The 19,830-nt window shown below is 41.4% G+C and overlaps 2 protein-coding genes and 1 long non-coding RNA gene across 15 annotated transcripts in view; 1 reads left to right on the forward strand and 2 right to left on the reverse strand.

Annotated features, from left to right (window-relative positions):
• Positions 1–4,099, reverse strand: part of LOC136432814 (phosphofurin acidic cluster sorting protein 2-like) — a 48,787-nt gene extending 44,688 nt beyond the window's left edge. For 10 of the 12 annotated variants that reach the window (XM_066424335.1, XM_066424334.1, XM_066424326.1 and 7 more), the window contains exon 1: positions 3,962–4,099. In XM_066424335.1, the coding sequence (XP_066280432.1) occupies positions 3,962–4,074 (113 nt within the window). In that variant the 5' untranslated portion in view covers positions 4,075–4,099. The remainder of the gene's footprint in view (positions 1–3,961) is intronic. The other 2 variants (XM_066424337.1, XM_066424336.1) reach the window with 1 other exon arrangement.
• A 3,568-nt stretch (positions 4,100–7,667) lies between these two features.
• Positions 7,668–8,980, forward strand: LOC136432818 (uncharacterized). Its single transcript, XR_010755574.1, has 2 exons — positions 7,668–8,027; positions 8,924–8,980. It is a non-coding gene; the product is annotated as an uncharacterized lncRNA (long non-coding RNA).
• A 55-nt stretch (positions 8,981–9,035) lies between these two features.
• LOC136432817 (bifunctional UDP-N-acetylglucosamine 2-epimerase/N-acetylmannosamine kinase-like) lies at positions 9,036–19,830 on the reverse strand. 2 transcript variants are annotated; one of them, XM_066424339.1, is made up of 11 exons: positions 19,695–19,830; positions 17,667–17,904; positions 15,634–16,235; positions 15,031–15,243; positions 14,330–14,417; positions 13,715–13,931; positions 13,048–13,177; positions 12,569–12,790; positions 11,846–12,028; positions 11,118–11,231; positions 9,036–10,323 (listed from the first exon to the last, which is right to left on the reverse strand). In XM_066424339.1, the coding sequence occupies exons 2-11, from the start codon at positions 17,855–17,857 to the stop codon at positions 10,085–10,087; spliced, it is 2,199 nt and encodes a 732-aa protein (XP_066280436.1). In that variant the 5' UTR covers positions 17,858–17,904; positions 19,695–19,830; the 3' UTR covers positions 9,036–10,084. The 2 variants fall into 2 exon arrangements, with proteins under 2 accessions (XP_066280436.1, XP_066280437.1); XM_066424340.1 differs by lacking the exon at positions 9,036–10,323 and having other exon boundaries at positions 11,854–12,028.

The raw sequence follows: 19,830 nt of genomic DNA on the forward strand, positions 1-19,830 counted from the left end.
TTTTAAAACTTTTCAAGTTGCAAGCAGGTGCTCCAGGCTGACGCCAAAGTTGGGGTGCGTACGTTAGGAGGGGTTCTTCCTCAGAAAAATCGCATATTAGCATGAGAGTTCGGTACATCTTCATGTAAATGAAGTGTGGAATGCTACCACACAATCAATCAGTAATAAAGAATAGATAATACATATTTAAATTGTTTGATATTTTCTATCCAGAAACCTTTTTCTCAGTAACCCTTTAAGTCGGTAAACATCATCGGAAGGATGATCATTCATGTCAACCGAAATGCTGGAGAGGGGGTGCGTACGTTAGGAGGGTTTTTCCCCTGAACGTTTCAACTCACTGAGTCAGGCCCGCAATCGTCCCCAAATCAGGGGTGCGTACGTTAGGAGGGGTGCGTACGTAAATAGGGATTTTACGGTAATAATATTTATCTTAAAAATGCCAAGAGGATTTAATATTGCAATATATATCATATTATAAATTGAGAAATATATTGTTTAGGAGTGAAATTACATGTAGTTAAGTTAACTCTCTTAATACCGCATTCTGAAGTCAATACATGAATAGATATAAAGAGTCGTAAGTGTGAACTGAGCAACACTTTCAATAAAGGACATTTGAATATCTTAAAAGTCAACAAAACTGTACCAAGAAGGCTCTATCAGTATCAAGATCATATGCAGTATAAACAAGAAAACTTGTACCAGTATGGTCTTTCGAAACCTTGAACTATTTGACTTTGAGACACAACTTTATACATAATTGATCAGCGTACACAGAACTAATTAGATCACATAGCAGGCTGACAAAAAAGAAACAAAATATTGAAGACGTTGAACATCAAGATGTTCTCTCGTGAACTACAAGCAAAGCAAGCCATGCCGGTTGAATAATTCATAGACATGCCCGACCATCCAAGGACAATTTACCACATTTACAAGCATCATTGGGACCCACAGTACCAGTATTTGGGCTAAAATAAAAAAGATATTGAAAAAAAAAATGTTATTCAAGTGAAACATCAAAGTTGGAATTATTAAAGAAAAGGGTTCAATTACAAGTTCAATCTGCCCTTGACTGAGTACCTAATAAATTAAAAAATAATGCACCCATAGATATGAATAGCCAAATTATATACAGATCAAAATCTACAGGCATCTTGTTTGCATTGCAAATCGTGAATGTGAACAAAACTACAGGTACTTAATGACACATAGAGCTAAAAGGCTGCACAACAAAATGACATGACAATTCAAATGATGACTTGTTAATGACCTGTGAAATGGCTAGCTATGCCTTGACTAGTATGTAAATGTACATATTGTTCATTCTTTAAAAAAAAAATCTATAATGCACTGTTCCGGTTGGTTGTATGTATCCTGTTTTCATTCAGTGATTCTCTATACAGCATCCTGTGTGGAATAAAGGCTACATAGTGCTTTTGACCTTGTTCTAAACCCAACTGCTCTCTATGCTGGGTGTGACCCATCTATACACGCATATTGAAACTGTAAACATTATCTAAGCATGGACATAACTATAGCAAAGACAACTGATGATAAATCTACATTTGTAAGATTTTAACCGTGCAACTATCATTATTTTGACAGACAGAAAATGTGGCAAAAGGGCCATATTTAAGTTAGATTTTGTTGTTGGTGTACAGTACTGTGTAACATTATGTTTACTTTGGACAATCAATTTTTTTCTTTCCAGACATTTGCTGATTCTTATTTTCTCCTTCAACAATCAAGGAAAAAACAACGCCTTTCCAAAAAGGTGTCTAGTTGCAAAGACCTCCTCCTCTTTCCCTCAACGAGGCTCAAGATAATTTCCTTACATGTCACTTTGAAATATGACAAGAGAAGAATTAATTGACTTTATTACATGCACACAGTCTATCAAAGCAGAGCAAATGAAGAGATCTATTGCTAACAAATGCCAGAGTGATTTTGCTATGGTTTAATCTAGTTTCTGCCGATTTCATTTGCCGTGAATTAGTGTGAGACGCTTGGCCAGGTTTGCCTTATTTACAACATGATAGAAAATTACCTACATGTATGCAAGATGGAATGGCAAATAATAATAGAAAATCGTTTTTAATGGACGTAAAATCCTTCTTTGTGGAAAGAAGCTTTTTGTGAAGTTTGAACCTTTATTCTGTTTTTGTCCTAGGCTTTCTGGGTCTTTAGTTACATTATAAACAACTATAATACCTTCTGAGCTCATACATATACACCTAATCTCTATCTGAATGAGGTCTAAATCCCTTATTATATAGGACAATCATCTTATGGATGCCATACCACAAATGCTAATGGTATATGTCTAAGTGTTATGTCAAAATCATAAATTGCATGATTTTTCTGTACTTAATCTAGCAATTAAATTTAAAAAATTGTAGGGCATATGCAGGTTGCTGTGGGTAAAATTGGAGATGTGCATTTATTTCTGATACGGTAGTAATCTACATGTGTAGCTGCACTTAATTCTAACCTACACTCTGTGTTTATTTTGAAACTTAATTTACACAGCTACAGTCTAGATCCTGACATAAAACAGACAAAACAGTGCCAGGAACATTGTGAAAGTGGAAAAATGAGTAGTGTGCAAAAAATTTGTGTAGTGCACCGTCACCGTGCATGTAAAATTTAGACATTTAGAATGTCACATGCACCGGTATACAGGTACACAGAAAAAAAAGGATTTCGATCCCTGTTTTGTTATGTTAAAATGCTAACATTCACACAGTAGACCATTCACTGATTCAGGAAGTTCAACCCCAAATGCTGGGGGCATATGATTCAACCATACCCGCCACACAGGAAAACAATCTCACTTGACCTTTCGACAAATGAAAACATACATACAACACCAGAAAGGAAACAGGGGCCGGCCATAACACAACTGTCTGGGGGAGAGTGGGGGGCATTCCTGTGGTATGCCAAGCATTTAGGGGTACAGTTACAACTGGTAGGGACCTCAGAATATGGTCAGAGGCTTACTATGGGTCATTCATTGTAATCATCATTAGCAACAACATGATGTAAACATGAAGAAGTACACTCGTTGCAAGGGTTAATCAACAATTAATATCCATAAAAAAATTAAAAGGCGTCACACTGACAGTCATGAAAAAAAATCATAAAATACAGGACTTGAAATAGCCACCTGTAACCTGCTGAAAAATTTATAACATTGCTGAAGAAAATATTTTTTGTAAACTAAAAAAAAGCAGTTTGGGAAATTATGAATCATAAAAATGCAAGAAACAGAAATTGGAACAGTATTTCTAGCCCCACATATAAAATTGAATTCTACCATCTCACAAAAAATAACCTGATTGCTTCCTACATGATAGTACATCAATTTTCAAGTTTACAGTGGCATTAGATCGCAATTCCATAAAGATTACAGCAACTACAATATTCCAGTTTTCAAGCCACATAAGGTGCTCTGGAAGCCTTTAAATGCTTCTGTAACGTTATGACTCATAAATACTACAATTATAATAATCGTAGGTCAAGATCACAAAAATATAAATATCAAAGTATATGGACAGTAGAAATAAAGGTATACCAAAACGCTACACACACAAATGCTAATGAATTTTTTGCACACAAAGAACTATCCTAATTATTGGACATAATGAAAAACAACGTCATAACATAAATGTCTGATAACCATAACATAATTCTTTGTATAATAGTTGAAACTCCACTCTAATCAGTAAGGTGAGATGCTAAATTCTAGCATTCCTGTTATAACAAGGACAGCGTTGTTCAAGTCAACAGGCGGGTAACAGGCCCGGGCAGCTCTTGGGACCTCATTCAGTTCGCCCCGGCCAAAAAAAAAACACAGCAGAAGAAGGGCTCACCCAACTTTGACCTTGGCTGTTAAATTCTGACCAAACTACTCAAGGAATCCCCTCATAATCTTCACGGAGGGATGGATACGTACCTTGGGATGCAGTTCGGCGCCGTTCTCTCCACCTCCCAGGAGGAGAAGAGTTTCATGGGGACGGGTTTCATGTCGCCCGTCACCGCCGCCGTTTTACTTGTTTTGTCCGCCATGTTGGAGACTGGGGTTAGTGCGCAGGACCGGAAGTGGCACGGGCGGGGATGCTGCACGTGCTTCACATGTTCAACAGTTCCAAGCAGATGTAAGGACACAGCAAGGAAATTTGATGACATCCACGCACGCGTTAAATTTCGTCCCCCTCAGGAGATGGTCAACATGACAAGAAAATGCCGAAAATGGAAAATATGTACATGTATGTAGTATGGTAGGCTACTAGTAACGTTAGAGTGTACTTGTAGAAGTCACAATGGAGTCCTCAATAGATGATCATGTACATGTTGTTAGATCAAGGAGGTTTAGTACTATAACCTCCTTGGTTAGATCATCAAAACTGCATGTGATGAAGGAAAATATCTTAAGTATTGAAAATATAAAGAACAGTGATGCTTCGGCTCTGCTGCCACAAACTGCATAGTCACCAAACCAGGAGACATACCCACACCCCTCCGGAACAACGCTTTCTAGTATGCAAATATTGTAATCAGGTAATAAATAACGGGAAGGACCCTAACTTAAGACGAACCCTAATATAAGACAGATTTTTACTGACCTTATTATACATACGTACGCCGTGTTTGTTCGCGGCCACCGACTTTGCAGATTAGAAAAGGAAATTAATATAGTATTTGCATGCAGGCTGTTATTTACGTGCACAACATACCTGTATCTATTTATCTATCGTTTTGTCGAAAAACAGAATTTAGCAAATAGTTATATTATAACGGTACTGAAAGGAGGGTCACTTCATAGCGGAGATTAGTTAGCCTTAAAGGATCAGGGAAGGACATGGCCCTGTATGACCGGTGACGGTTAGCAAGCGAATTTTTTTGAGCCAGCGGTCACTACGGAGGCTGGTACTCAGGCTAGAGATTAGTGCCCAGAAATAAACAACCTGTACCAATTAGTCACACCAGAACTGTTATATACATAAAAAAATAAAGCTTTACAAAACACTAACAAATTGGGTTATCGAGAGTTTGTTTACTTGAACTTGTCACCAACTTTTGAAGAGAGCAAAAGTACAAAAGCGTCTTAACTTAAAAGTTAGGGCACGCTGTCTAGCGTACCACAAAATCGGAAGCTGTATATTCTCTAAAACATCTCACATCGCTTACTCATGAACCGCATTAAGGCATATTCTTTCTAAGTATGTTCTTATGATTAATGTGTCCAAAATTTATTTATAAAATCCTGGCCACATTCTGGCAACGAGCGATGGAGCGCAGTGGTTTCGAGCGCTTGAAAAAAGCGTCTCAAGTTAGGACCTTTTTTTCCGTGACTGCTAATCGTAACCGGCCTACTCTTACGCGTTGTGGGTAATTCATTCGTAACGCGTAATTGGTTGCTTTAATTCTACGTAGCACGTTATTTTCTATTCCGACTGATTCATCGTTGATATAAAGCTATAACGTTAAGCGTTTGGACAACGGTTGAGGAGACCCTATCAAGTATCAAGTAAGCAAGTAGTAGGTTCATTAGGAACGCGCCCATGTAATACACGCATTTCACATGCACATTAGCCACAATATAAAGCAAAGAGACCTTATGCTCCACTTAGCTTTGGGCCTCAGTCTACATATCATATGCCGGTTAGAAGTTAGAGCCGCTATCCTCTTTCATCACTTGATGACACTAAATAAACCCTGTTTGGAGATCTCGATTACTAATCAACGCAATTTGACGCGTACACATGTTTACAGCCACCAAACTGTCGCCAAACAGCGCATGCAACGCAACACAGGTACAGTGATACACTGATACGATAAAGAAAACATTTTGAACGCATATTGCACTCAACATCCATCGATCTATGTCTGGTGTAGTCCAAAGACAGCTGCATGGTAAACCTTTCACCCGTACGTTGTATAATGACATTTCCTGAAAGTGATTCCTTCGTCAAGGTCGACCACAGTCACCGGTCATATAGGGCCATGTCCTTCCCTGATCCTTTCAGGTTCACCGATCCCAGATAAAGAAAGCTAACTCTCGCTCGACTGGCTAGATCTCAGTGTCTGTGTATCCGATCCGCATGCAGTTGTGGTCAGCAACCATCTCAAGAACCTCTGTTTGGATTGTAATGATATTTAGGATCATTTAGTATGTGCGTAGGTTTTGCATTGGGAAGTTAAAGGTCAAGATCAATTTGCCCGCCTCCCATGTGTGTGTCTTTGGCACTGCAGCAGGACGTCCGCTTTTTGTATCATCTGTCCTCGATCATGAAGAACCAAGCTGCGATACAGCGGAAACTTTTATCTACCTGCACTTATGAGTAGTGTTGCAAGATGTCGCACCTAGACATACCTAGATCTTGACATGCAACTGTTCGATCCACGCTCAGATTCGAGTTCTTGAAATCAGATTTCATTGCCAATGCTTGGAATACAGAAAATAAAAGCATATAACGTTAACTCATTTGTCTCAATTGTCAATATCTCAACGTCAATTTTCTGCATTACCCTTTTTTATCAGTCGATTCGAATGTGCGGCTCCAAAAAGATGTCTACTTTCCTGCGTCAACAACCGTCAGACTTGGAACTTTGTGAGAATTTTGTTTCCCAAATCCACAAATATCGAAGTATCGCTGCTGCTTCAGTGTCATTAGGCGGCAACGAGGTGTCTAGAACAGAAGCTGCTTTTAATGTCGTGCTTGATGTTCTCCTGCATGGCCTAGGTATGTGTTTACCAGTAGGAAATGTGCATGGGGGGAGGGGGGCTGCTCAAAGCTAACGTTACGGATAGCCGTGGCGACTCTTTAATCGGGTATATTTTGCTGTATGTCTAAAGACTCTTTTACATTACCCTCTTGTGAGGGTAATTTAAAAGAGTCTTTAGATATACAGCAAAATATACCCGATTAAAGAGTCGCCACGGCTAACGTTACGGAGTGCCATCGTTATATATACACATACAGTTCAAGATTATCTTACAGAACTAAAGCTTGTAGTCTTAATATATGTGATCCACAGTTATGCATGTGCATCCTTTTTTACAAAGGGGCCTTGTATAAAGGATCTTAGTTTCTTATATGTCAAATCTTCATTTATGCACCATGTAGCTAGGTTTGAGGTTCGAGTTGACAACGTACTATTAGTGTTTGAAATTTCTACAACGTTATACTATTAAGTGTAATGAATAGGGAAGCTCTGGATTTAGCACAAATCATACGAGGGACCCCCTTGCACATGCAGACAGACCCTCACAGGTTGTTGATCGTTATCTGACAGGTGATTGGTCAGCAGGTGCAGATGTCCGCCATGAGCCATCGTGTGGTGACCATACAGGAGATGCACTGCGTCTGCTCCTGGTTCGCCAACTGGGCTCCGGCACAACGCGAAGAGTTCCTGCGGGATCTGGTAGAGAAAGCAGCGGGAGTCACGGCGGACTCCCTCCTGGCGAACCTTGACTCGCTCTCCGTACAGGACAAGGCGCCAAGTATATTCAGGTGTCAGATGAAGCTGTTTGGACAGTGGTTTGAGGGATGGACGGAGGACGATAGAAATGAGCTTCTGCAGAGACTAGAGAACATAGACGCCGTCTTTGTCGCCAGATTCTATGACGAAGTAGCAAAGATTAACCAACAAAGACATTGATGAGTCGAATATCTATTTATTGGAATGTTGTAGGTATCTCTGATTGACACATTCCATGGTCAGACTGTGCACCAAATGCTGTGCTAGTTTTCCTCTTCATAAAATATTATGGACTAGCTGACATGTGACAGTGTACTAGTATATGGTCAAAGGGGGACCTACTGTAAATCCCGAAATGTTCGCGTTGGTTTGATTTTCACTCACTCTACAGCGAAGTGATGACTTTGTATGGGTTTCCATTTTATTACTTCTAAGGCCACACCACTTTCATTTTATGGATGACATCTGGGGGCGCATTGATTTTTCTCTTCTTTTTTTTCCACCCGCGCACATTAGTTTTGGGGTATCCAGTGGATGTCATCCATAGAATTAAGCTGATGTGGCCTAAACTACAGAATTGTCTCCACTGGGAACTTTAAAAAGTGTGAAAATCTTCTTCCCAAAGAATAAATGAATTTACAGTATAATGTTATAGATATTGAAATAGAAGGATCTAGAAAATATTCGTACAAATGGACCAGTGATGCTCATCAAAATGGAAGCAAAAAGAAGGCGTGTTAACGTTAACATTAAGCCCTCCTCTAAAAGGGAGCAAGTTAAAATCAAACACTTGCAGTGGAATAGCCCAATGTCTCTTACCAACAGTGATGTATTGTGTTGTTTGCTGCTGGCTATCAATAACACATAAAAAGGCTATAGCTAGCTATACTACTTCACTTCCACTTTATTTCTTCAACCAGTAAAGGTCATTTCTAACACTTGACCAAAAGCTTCCAGTGGAGGGTATTCAGTGTATTACTGTAGTACGTGTATCTTGAAATATTGAATGAGATGGATAATCATAGATGCATAAACTGATTTCAGTTTTCTATGAATTTGGTATTATGTCTGTTATTGTTTGGTACCATATAGTCATATATGTGTAGTAGCTGTAGTCACTTGAAATCTATAGTAGTTGGGTGGGTATATAGTATGAGCTTTAGAAGTGGTCCTTCATACATGTATTTACAATATTTTTGCAAGGACATTATATATAATGTCCTTGATTTTTGAGAGGGTATTTGTTTTGAGAGAAGGCAGATGTAAGAGGTTGAAGCTATGCCTTGAAGTTGCCTCCATTCAGGATATGAAACAATCCTAAAATGCTCATGTTTTGGCACCAACAATTTAGGAAAGCCCCTAATGGAGGTATTGATTTTCGGTGTATGTCTAAGAAACCAGGGTGTTGCTATGTTTGTACCAAATTAAAGAGGCCTAGGGGGAACAATGGTGGCCCTGTCCCTGAATACAGTTGATGACACACCAACAAGACTAGCGTCCTTGTCCCTAGTCCTAAATAATCCACAACAAAATACTAGTATGTCAACAGTTACTTGTATTTTTTTATTGCAGCAGGGCTTTTCACAACTATTGCACTTGAACAGATATATTGAATCCAGAAACTGGCATTTGTCTCAAATCAAAAGCACATTAAGAACCTTTACATGTAAGGTCCTAAACACACAAAAATACACCAAATAACATATGAACACTACATTTCCATTTTATGTTAAAAAGTGCAAGTGCTGTGGGATGACCATATGGCACTTTACAGGAAACGGCTTGGCAAAACTGATACTTGTCAACGTCTTAAAAACTTTTTTTGACCGGAATCTAAACTTCTTACTTACCTAATAAGATATGACATCTTGTATCTACCAGATCCCAGTACATTTTACAAGAGGTTTCAAGAGGCTGAATAAAAGGGAAAAATTCTGTTAAAGTAAAATTACTGGCCTTTTTACCACCCACTGCAGTGTCATGGCTTAACTAATGTTACACTTACATGGGCAGGACTAAAGTTTGGCTAACCAGTCTCAATTGCACTTCTTTTTCAGTTAGATTTTTATGATCTAATAAAACTTTCTAAATTATGTTTACCTATAAGTAATACACACTTAAATAGATAAGAATCAGATAGTAAGGATACATGTAACTGTTTCCACATTCCTTAGCAGTAAACTATATATTTCAAAAGTTACAAAAGATACATCATAATTGCTCTGGATGGTTGCAGCAATTAACAAAGGATTGGCAGGCTAACGTCACATCTTAAAGTGCATGTTGAAATACTGTGTTTTTCTAGTAAACAATAATGTGATTCTACAAAGCAAATTGCGGAGCTTAACGTCAAATCTAAACAAATACATTAATTATAATAATAACTTTTACGTTTTAAGAAACAAACATGTAATACATTTGAACTACAAAAATCTTAGGAGTGGGGACTTCATGAAAGATACCTTTGCCCTTACAAATAAATCATGAAGGCTGTCATCCCATAATTTGTACCAATGGATGATTTCATCATAATTATAGCATATCTAATTCACTTTCTTAAAAGGGAATGAAGAGGTAACCAGTACCTATTAATCTAATATATCCTTCTGGTGGCAAACTCTAACACAATACTGGCTGCCCCCAGGAGCGCAGGTTCCTCCAGGTCCGACACCATGACCTGTACATTGTTGGCAGCCGATGGAAGTGCCCTCCTCTGGATGACCTCACGGACTCCGTCCTCATAGTGTGGCGCCAGGTGGCCACACAGGATGATGTGGGAGGGGTTCACTGTGTGCAGCAGAGTACAGACAGCAGAGCCCAGCGCCTCACATGCTGAGGATAGGAACAGAATGATAGGTTAGAAAGTAGCCTGTGTTACACAATCTCTTGCTGTCAGGGGCTGATGGGGTCCCCTCCCGGAAAGATTGTGGTCGTTCACCTGTAAGCCAGGAGACTGATTTTGAAAATGAAAAGTAGCTATAGGAGCTCAGGATTCCTTAGGACTATAAAAATCAGTCCAATAGGAGCTCAGGATTCTTTAGCACTATAAAAATCAGTCCAATACTAAGGAGCTCAGGATTCTTTATCAGTATGAAATCAGTCCAATAGGAGCTCAGTATTCTTTAGCACTATAAAAATCAGTCCAATAGGAGCTCAGGATTCTTTATCACTTCGAAAATTAGTCCAATAGGAGCTCAGGATTCTTTATCACTATCAAAATCAGTCCAATAGGAGCTCAGGATTCTTTATCACTATCAAACTCACCCCAAATAAGAGCTCAGGATTCTTTATCACTATGAACATCAGTCTAATAGGAGCTCAGGATTCTTTATCACTATCAAAATCAGTCCAATAGGACCTCAGGATTCTTTATCACTATCAAAATCAGTCCAATTGGAGCTCAGGATTCTTTATCACTTCGAAAATCAGTCCAATAGGAGCTCAGGATTCTTTATCACTATCAAAATCAGTCTAATAGGAGCTCAGGATTCTTTATCACTATCAAAATCAGTCCAATAGGACCTCAGGATTCTTGATCACTATCAAAATCAGTCCAATAGGAGCTCAGGATTCTTTATCACTATCAAAATCAGTCCAATGGGAGCTTTCCTGTGTCTAAGGCTCACCTCTTTCCACAACTTTCTCTGCCTTCTTGTTGCCCAGCTGTGCGGCCTGGATGACATGTTTGGCCGTCACCTCCTCACCTCTCAGGTTCACACCAGGGACAAGCAGCTCGTCAGCTGGGGTGCAGGGTCGCAAGGGTTGTTATAGATAATAATAAGTTTATTGCAAATTCATGCCCGTAGGCTAATTGCAAGTTGACAACAGTTCATGACGATGCGCAAACATAAAGTGAAACTAAGGCATACATGTGATACAAGCAAGGAAGATTAAACTACATTGCTAGTCTACAATAAGTTTCTATATCTACGTATACTAGTGTGGGGTTTGACTTCTTCTTATATGTATACATGTATGGGTACTTCTAACTGAACACTTTAATGTCATGAAATTCATTCAACCCTCAATATCACCTGCCACTACAAATATTAGTTAGTCTAAACATGTCAAGAATGTAAACAACACTCCGAGATTGCCACCAGGCTCCGCTGTCATTAGCCACATACTGTAACCTTATCTTCACAGTAGCAAAATTTCCAGGTCTAAGGAAAATTGACTTTTTCAATGAACTTTAACTTCACGGTGGCGCCAAGTGATTTAAAAAAAGGACGTGTGAAGGAATCATTAATAATAACAACAGTATTTTTAACGGTGATGATAAATTCGCGGTACAGAGGTGACCATGAAAACAGTGAACATAAAGTTGCAGTGAAAGGAACAAGAATTACAGTACCATCGAGCAATTTCTTGCCCTCCCTTTGAAGAGCCAGCCCTGAGGCGTAACTCTCCACACAGCCGGAGCTCCCACACATGCAGTCTGGGCCGTCCATGGACACAGTGATGTGTCCCAGCTCCGCCGCACAGAAGTTAGCTCCATGGACCAGCTCATTGTTCAGAACAATCCCTCCTCCAATTCCTAAAAAGGCACATGGTTCATGGTCAATATAGTATATTTTTTTAATCTATGCTATTACCATGACCCCAGCTTAGCAGCAGTGCTGAATGCTGCTGAAGAGTGGCGCTGAGGTGGACATTTACTAGATGATAAACAAGACACCACTAGCAAATACTATGTTGTATTGATCTAGCTATGATGAACTATAAGGGGAAATGAACATGGTGCTGGTATTTTGAGAGTTCACTGTGTAACCACACTGCAAATCAGCAGCAGTTTGAAACATACACCAAGACTGGAGGTGCTGTCCTTAGTGCTGAATGACATATCAACTAGACCGGTGCTATGCTACTGTCCCCTCTACTATAATAGTTCTATCAAAGTAAATCCTTGCTCCAGTGCAAGGAAAAATAGGCCTTACACACGTTTTCATGTCATGACCACCAACCATTTTTATTTGTTTGTTTTATTCAGATGTCCATTAGTGTTCAATTTTAAAACATTTTACACTTTTCTTCCTGGAGTCCGTTTACAGCAATATTGTCTGAAGCTACAGCTTACCAGTGCCCACTATCAGTGTAATGAAGTCCTCAGACCCCACCCCCTTTCCAAACTTCCTCTCTCCCAGTGCAGCACAGTTTCCATCATTTTCCACCCAGACTGGGAGGTGCAACTTGTTGGAGATGGGGGTGCGCAGGTCGATGGAGCTCCACTCCTCCAGGATCTTGGTGGAGTGCAGTACCATCCCTTCATGAGGATTGACTCTTCCGCCTGTACTGATACCTGCTCATCAAAACAGAATGAACTCACTGCATTTGTTTTGGGTTTCAATGGGCTTTTTTTCTATTTGATATTATTCGAAATTTGACACTCTGATTCAACAGAGAGAACAATTGGTGGGTATGTGGTTGAATTTAGCATAATCCAATGGGGCCATTTCTGTACCTACCAACAATTACAACAACTCTGCATAACTCACAATGCACTGCACCTACCCCATGCAGACACCCTTATTAGAACGATGAGTAAGAGGTGCCAACCTATGCCAAGGATGCGACAGCTGAGCTCCACAGCCTTGGATGAAGCTTCCACCAGCATCCGCATCAGCAGGTCCATGCGCTCCTCATAAGTGCCCGGTGTGGGTTCTGTCGTCTTGTGGAGGATCTCACCCTGCAGAGAATGGACAGTAAGACTTGCGATAAACGTTGTGAATGCCCTTAGCAAACAAACTTACTTATGGAATCGATAACACTGCGTACGCTTGAGCTATGATTCATTGAAATGCAAACCAAGGACACCAACAGGACGGGCAGCACCTACGTTGACATGGAAATTGAAGAAAAGCGCTCTATTGGTAATGTGTAGGTCACAATAAAAAAAAAGGGACCTCACCGGGTAGTTGATGGGCTTTTGTAATTTTCGAGCGTGCCCCCTACGTGGACCCGTGGGACACCCTGCCGCTGCCGGGCTATTTTTGGGCACGGCCGGGACCCCAAATCATTTTAAATCGGACGTAAAATCAACACGGTACCCGGTAACAAATAGACACCATGAGCTAATCGTGCAAACACTAGGCGGTACCCCCCGGTACCCGGCAATCCGTCGGGACAAATTTGTAGCTTCTAAGTTCTGGCCCGGTCGGGACTACACCCCCTACGGGCACCGGCGCCATTTGGTACCTAACCATTAAGAAGGTACGCTGCAAACCTGCTGACTGATGATGGCGACCCTGAGGTTGGTTCCCCCCAGGTCCACAGCCAGGGCGCTCTGTGTCTCCAGGATGTGGTCGATGTCCTGCGACACGGTGTCCCTTATGGGAGGGAAGATGAAGAACTTCTGGATGGGCTGGTCCAAGTCTTTCTTGATCTTGTTGATGCACTTCATGATGCGCTGACAAGCACGGCCATCTCCATAGATGTGTGAGCTGAAAGGGATGGAAATATTAATATGTGAGTTAAAAGCTCAGCTTGGAGGTGCATGTAATATGGAGATTCAATAGAAACATAACAATTTCTTTAACTGGGTTTCATAACAAAATACAGCTCTATTCTCAACAAAAAACAACCCCAAAAAAGAAAAAAACGACCAGTTTAGATAAATGGTGCCTCCACTATCAACATGAGAGTAACCCGATGGTAATTTTGACTGCAACATCATAATCAATAGAGAGTTCCAACTTTTAACGATTATACATCGGGATATGCTTTCAAGAGCATTGAAATACTTAACACAGTTTAAGCGAAACAACTTGACGTTGGTCACATTGTCACTGTTATATTACGTACTGATGTTGAAAATTAAGAGCGACAAGGATGTCCCTACCTTGGGAACTGCTTCTGGAACTGCAGGTTGATCGCATGTAAGATCTTGCTCTTGGTGTCTGCATCCTTCACATGCAGTACATTTTCACCTGCGTTAAGACAGACAAGTGTCTGCATTTTATCAACTAGACAACGCACGAAGTATCTACTGCCACGTAACACATTACTAAAAGTAAAATATGTTCCCTGGTCCATGAACTAGAAGTGGAAGTAGACCCAGTCGTTATTGCCATGAGGAAGGTGTGTAGCAGAAGGACTATCAAAACGTTGGCTGTGTGACTACTAGATAAGTGCAGTTCTATGTAGCACAACCAACTACACGTTTCCCCGACTAAATCACGCTTCTAAGCAGCCCTTTCATTGGTCAGGTCAAGCCTCTAATTTTGGAGAATTGGGAACACCCCAGTCCTGTTGATTTCTGCAGGGTTTTTTTTACCATTTATGATAACGTGAAACAATCATTGTCAGGACTGTGTATTACCACTATGTTGGAGACTGTGATGACTGGTTTCTATATGTATCTCTAGTGGTGCACAGTTTCTTGGGGCCATCCTTCCGTTAGGAACCAACTAAGAATCTAAAGGGTCCACTACCAGAAAGACGTACTAAAATGTGTACAACACTGAAACCGCAGATCCTTACAGATACTTGGAGATTAAATATACATGTACACTACCGAAGTTTAGTATGTTCAGAACTGACCTGCCTCCCTGCCGATCTGCCTCTTGCCCAGGTTGATGACCGGCGTACCGAAGGCTCCAGCCTCCCGGATCCCTGCGCTGCTGTTCCCGATCAGACAACCCGCGTTGGCCATAAGAATGATGAACTGGTCGTACGGAATGTGTTTACAGAGGCTGAAGTTTGGATTGTGTTCCAGCCCTCGGCGACGGATAGTACGCGTCATCTCCTTGCTTCCTGTGAGGGGTTTAAGACGAGAAAATTAGAATTAACGTTAGGTGCGGTGTTTGATATATGCTTGATCAGGTTTCAATCGATGTCAGTAGAAATATGTACAACAGAATATCGTCAGGACCTGTCCAATAAATGCAGCTAGGAACCAGTAGTAGTTATGTTAAACTTTGAATGTGGTTTAAAGTTTAATTTGAAGGAAAGGTCATAGCGCATCGTGCACAATTTTGTCAGTGTGAATGTACAATGATGAGCGTTAATGTACTAGAATGTAATGTGTAGAAAATGGCGGTCTTCAACAGAGATTTAGAAAGGTGAACAAGGCAGAATGTGAACACGACTATGTCCATGCTTGTATGCAGAAATCATGAGCTTCTCTTGAACAAGAAGGCGTACCTGCATCAATATTGGGGAATAACACGACCGTTTTGACTCCAAAGTCCAGCAGTGCATCTAACATCAAATCAAACATTTTCAGCGAATCTTTGATGTTTGTCGTGACAGGGTGCTGCAAGGCGACGATGTATTCCTTCGGGTTGGCTCCCTCCGCCCACCTGGCCAGCACGTTATCGTAGTTCGTCACGTCGCAGGACAGGAGTTTGTCGTAGGTCGGACAGCCGGACAGCAGGATGCGGTCGTTGTCCTCGCACATGGACAGGAGGCGCCGGCGCGCGCGGTCGGTGCAGCAGGCGTGGTAGTGCGCCAGTTTGGTGATGGCGTGGCGGATGGAGTCATCGATGGTCCCGCTGACCTCACCGCCCTCGATGTGAAGGATTCGGATGTTCATGAGTGCGGCACACGTTGCTAGAGACAAGGCGTCGAAACGGTCTCCGTGAACGATCAGGAGGTCGGGTTTTAGCCTCGTCAGCACGTCGGGGAGCTTGACGAGTGCCAGTCCTACAGACTCTGCCATGGCGGCCTCGTCCTCGCCCCTGACGATGGTGTGCAGGTATCCCTCCACGTCAAATCCATCCTGCTGAATGATCCGGTAGGTTGAGCTGCATGGAGAACAGGGCAGGTTTGAACCAATCTCATTTCATTTCATTTCATTTCATTTTATTTATACAGGGGAAATACAACTCAGGCTGTGAAGCCTGTTTTTCAGGTATCCCTGATTTTACATATAAAAAACACAATTACGACATAGTACACTGAGTAACAAAAATAAACAATCAATAATAAAAGCCATGTCACATACAATACAGATGTCAATTTTCGCTGGGATTGCCATTCTTAAAGTCCTTGTAAGTAATAGCAGCTCTTTGTTTGAGTGGTAATGTGTTCCACAACTGAGCCCCATAGTGTTGCATACTACTACGGTATGACGCTACTCTAGCTGAGGGACAGTGGAGCAGGTGGGGGTCGTAATCCCGAATCAGCTTGGCCTCTGTGCGTGTTCGGGCTCTTAGCATAGGCGGAGACTTCCAACGAAAGAGGTCTGTCATGTACACTGGCGCCTTTCCCCGTACTGCCTTGAAAACTGTAGCAAGAGAGATTGTCTCTACCCGCTTGGTCAATGGCTCCAGTCCTGCCTCAGCTAGCAAGACTTCCACTGGGACGTGATCTTTAAGTAAGTGTCCTGTGATTAGCCTTGCAGCTCTGTTTATCAATCTGCCCAGTTGCAAGACGAGTGTTTTGTTGCTCAGTACTAAACTGGGTAGCCAGGCTGTGGCGCAGTAGTCCAGATGAGACAATAACAGTGTCTGGTACATTGTTTGAAGAATGTCCGTTGAGACAAAGGCTCTGGCACGTCCCATGGCACCTAGACCACCAAGGATTTTTGCGGTGATTTTCGCAACATGTGCCATCCACCGGAGTGACGGGTCGAGAGTGATGCCCAGGTACGTGAACGAGCTGACTTGTTCATAAACATTCACGCCATCAATGGGACTCTTTTCAAATACTAACGGCAAAAGTTTTCAGTAGCTGATTTCATATGTCCTACTAAACAGCACAAACATAAAGTAAACTACAAAATACCGCGAAATGCATGCGAAATATACATTTGGGGGCGTCATCTTCTATAATACAGTAGGTTTTCATGTTCAAACACCAAAACCTACAGTACTATGATAATAAATGATAAGTATGTTTTCATGGGAATGAATAGCCTGACCAAATCAAAACTCTTGCTCCGCCATGCATGTTAACATGTTGGTCTATTTTCCAGCTGCCAAGTTCAAGGGAAATGTGCTGAAAAAATACCGGTAGAGAAAGAGGGGGGTTGGCGAAAGAGAGAGACAGAGACAGACTAGCCTGTATTTACACAAGCTCTCGGTCGGAGGTTACTGACCCCCAGCCCAAGAGGGGGCCGGCTGGCCACTAGGAGCGCGATTCGTCAGGCTAGAGACAGACTGAAAGAGAGCTCTTGGCACAAATGTCCTATTACTTGACCAATACAGAAAACGAAAACAAGGCTCGAGCCTCACCCGTAATCATCCATGAGATGAGTGCCCATCACCACCACCTGCAGCTCCATCCCAGGGTCGTCTCGCAGGGCGAACATGATCGGCGCGAGCTTGGAGTAGTCGGCACGGTTGCACGTCGCCACACAAACCTTCATTTTCCGATTCTCTACGTTCAGCTGCTCCTTGTTCGTGTCTGGTACCCCCGACGACATGTTGGTTCATCCCCGCGGAGTGACAGAGATTGTAGGCTGCTCGCAAGCTGGACGTCAAGACGAACAACTGAGTTTCTTTAATTTTTTTTTAAATTCTAACATGAAAAAAACGACACATAGTAATGCCGCACTCCAGCAAAACACGCTTATTTAAACGACATCACTAAACACAGATACAAAACAGGTGACGAAGTATGGTGCGTGAACAATACAGGAACCGAGGTGCAAATGAAACAGTGGTATATACATGTATGTATATAACAAAATCAAACATTAGCTTGAAAATGAAAACGCTTAGTATCTAGTATGTACAATTGAGTTGTACATTATATTTGCGCATCGAAATTTGAAGATAACGAAGGAGATCCATTAAGTAACGACATACAAGAGCATTATCAGGTAAAGTATTAATATCTAACATAGGTATTTTGAAATTTTCAAGTCTGTCAAAGAGGCATAAGCGTTGATGAATATGATTAACAACAGAGTTTCAAAACAATATACTCATTTTTACACCAGGGTGGAGTGAGGAAAGTCATGTAAAGTGCCTTCTCCAATTGCAAAGGCACAACATCGGTGGCGTCATTTTCTCTTTGATGGACTCATATTATGTACAATAGAATATGATTGTCAAATCTGTATAATCTTGACTAGGGAATATGGGATTACTATTGCTATTGTTATATTCTCTGTGCTCATTGTTGATGTATGTCTATTCTTAACTTCTTTTGTATTGTCGCGGTTGCTGTGGTGGTTGATAGGCGGCGAAGCAAAGAACAACGTTTAACTCAAACGTTAAAAAGGTTTTAGAATGAGGTCTTTGTCTAGAACTCCCCCATTGCTATATTATGTAACTCTTCATTGCACAAGGTGACGCGATTACTTCCAGCATATACTACAAACGTGCTCATAAACGAGACCACGGTGATCAGTGATCAGTGAGGCTGGTGAATCGGCTTGGAGATCACAGTAAATGAATCGGTGACAAAGTCAGTTGTCAACAACAAAAAGACGTATTTCAACAGAGTGGATGTGCCGTAGTACGATCGCCATAAACGATATACATGTGCAACATGTATCCTTGAAATGTCACTGTCCTGATTAATGTCATGCGGGCTTGACCTTTTCAGGACACAATTTGTCAGTCGGCAGGTTCATTGTGCAGAAAAAAAACCTACCCGCAGTCTGCAACTTGCAGTTAAGAACTATCAACTACAATCATAGACCGGCCATTATGATCTCGAATGATTGATGATCTCGTAACAACTTCAAAAATTACCTGTGCTCACGCCACGGGGGAATTAAAAAAAGACCAGCCGGCAATTTGATAAAACTTGTTGCTCTTTGAGGACTCAATCTATTCGTACTGTTAGAAAACTACTCATGATATAGGGCTGGACATCTAATTCCAATTTTAGACATGCATTGTTCGAAATGTGAAGGTTCTCTGTGAAAATGTTCCCACGCCTGCCCAGGGCGTTGTTCTATTCCCACGTCACTCGTTCCACTGTGGTTAATCAATCCGTACTGTCCGGTAAATTTTCATTTTTTCTGCGAGATCAAAATTCGTTTTTGTGTCGTATACGATTTCCAGCGACGCTACGACAGAACCAGACGTTCACAAAGATGTTTACAACCTTTTTAACTCCCTCGTAAGACAGCAGCATTTTCTACGACACACCTAGTGATATCCCAATACTAGTAATACCTTCCTTCAATTTGCCGTTGTGAACCCGTCCTATGACTCATGTGACCGTGGCCGTGTATGTTCACAGTGTCGGTCACAGCTTGCTCGGGCTCACATGTCTAGACCTAGTACTGTAAAAATGCTTCTCACCTGTGTTAGAAAATGGGCGACAGTCTCAGCGACCTTCCAGTGTCGATGTGGCAACTACAATGACTTCTGCCTGAGTGACACAAGAACCAGTACGGCTACTTATGACGTATACTGCCGTCTCTAACGGCTAAAAGTC

Source organism: Branchiostoma lanceolatum, chromosome 4 (genome assembly GCF_035083965.1).
Source record: "Branchiostoma lanceolatum isolate klBraLanc5 chromosome 4, klBraLanc5.hap2, whole genome shotgun sequence".
Taxonomy (NCBI): domain Eukaryota; kingdom Metazoa; phylum Chordata; class Leptocardii; order Amphioxiformes; family Branchiostomatidae; genus Branchiostoma; species Branchiostoma lanceolatum.

Coding starts and splice junctions, on each gene's coding strand:
- LOC136432817 (XM_066424339.1), bottom strand. CDS start 17,857: ATGTCGTCGGGGGTACCAGACACGAACAAGGAGCAGCTGAACGTAGAG. Junction 12,791..13,047: donor CTGTCGCATCCTTGGCATAG/GTTGGCACCTCT, acceptor TTTGATGAGCAG/GTATCAGTACAGGCGGAAGA. Junction 10,324..11,117: donor AGAGAAAGTTGTGGAAAGAG/GTGAGCCTTAGA, acceptor TCCTATCCTCAG/CATGTGAGGCGCTGGGCTCT.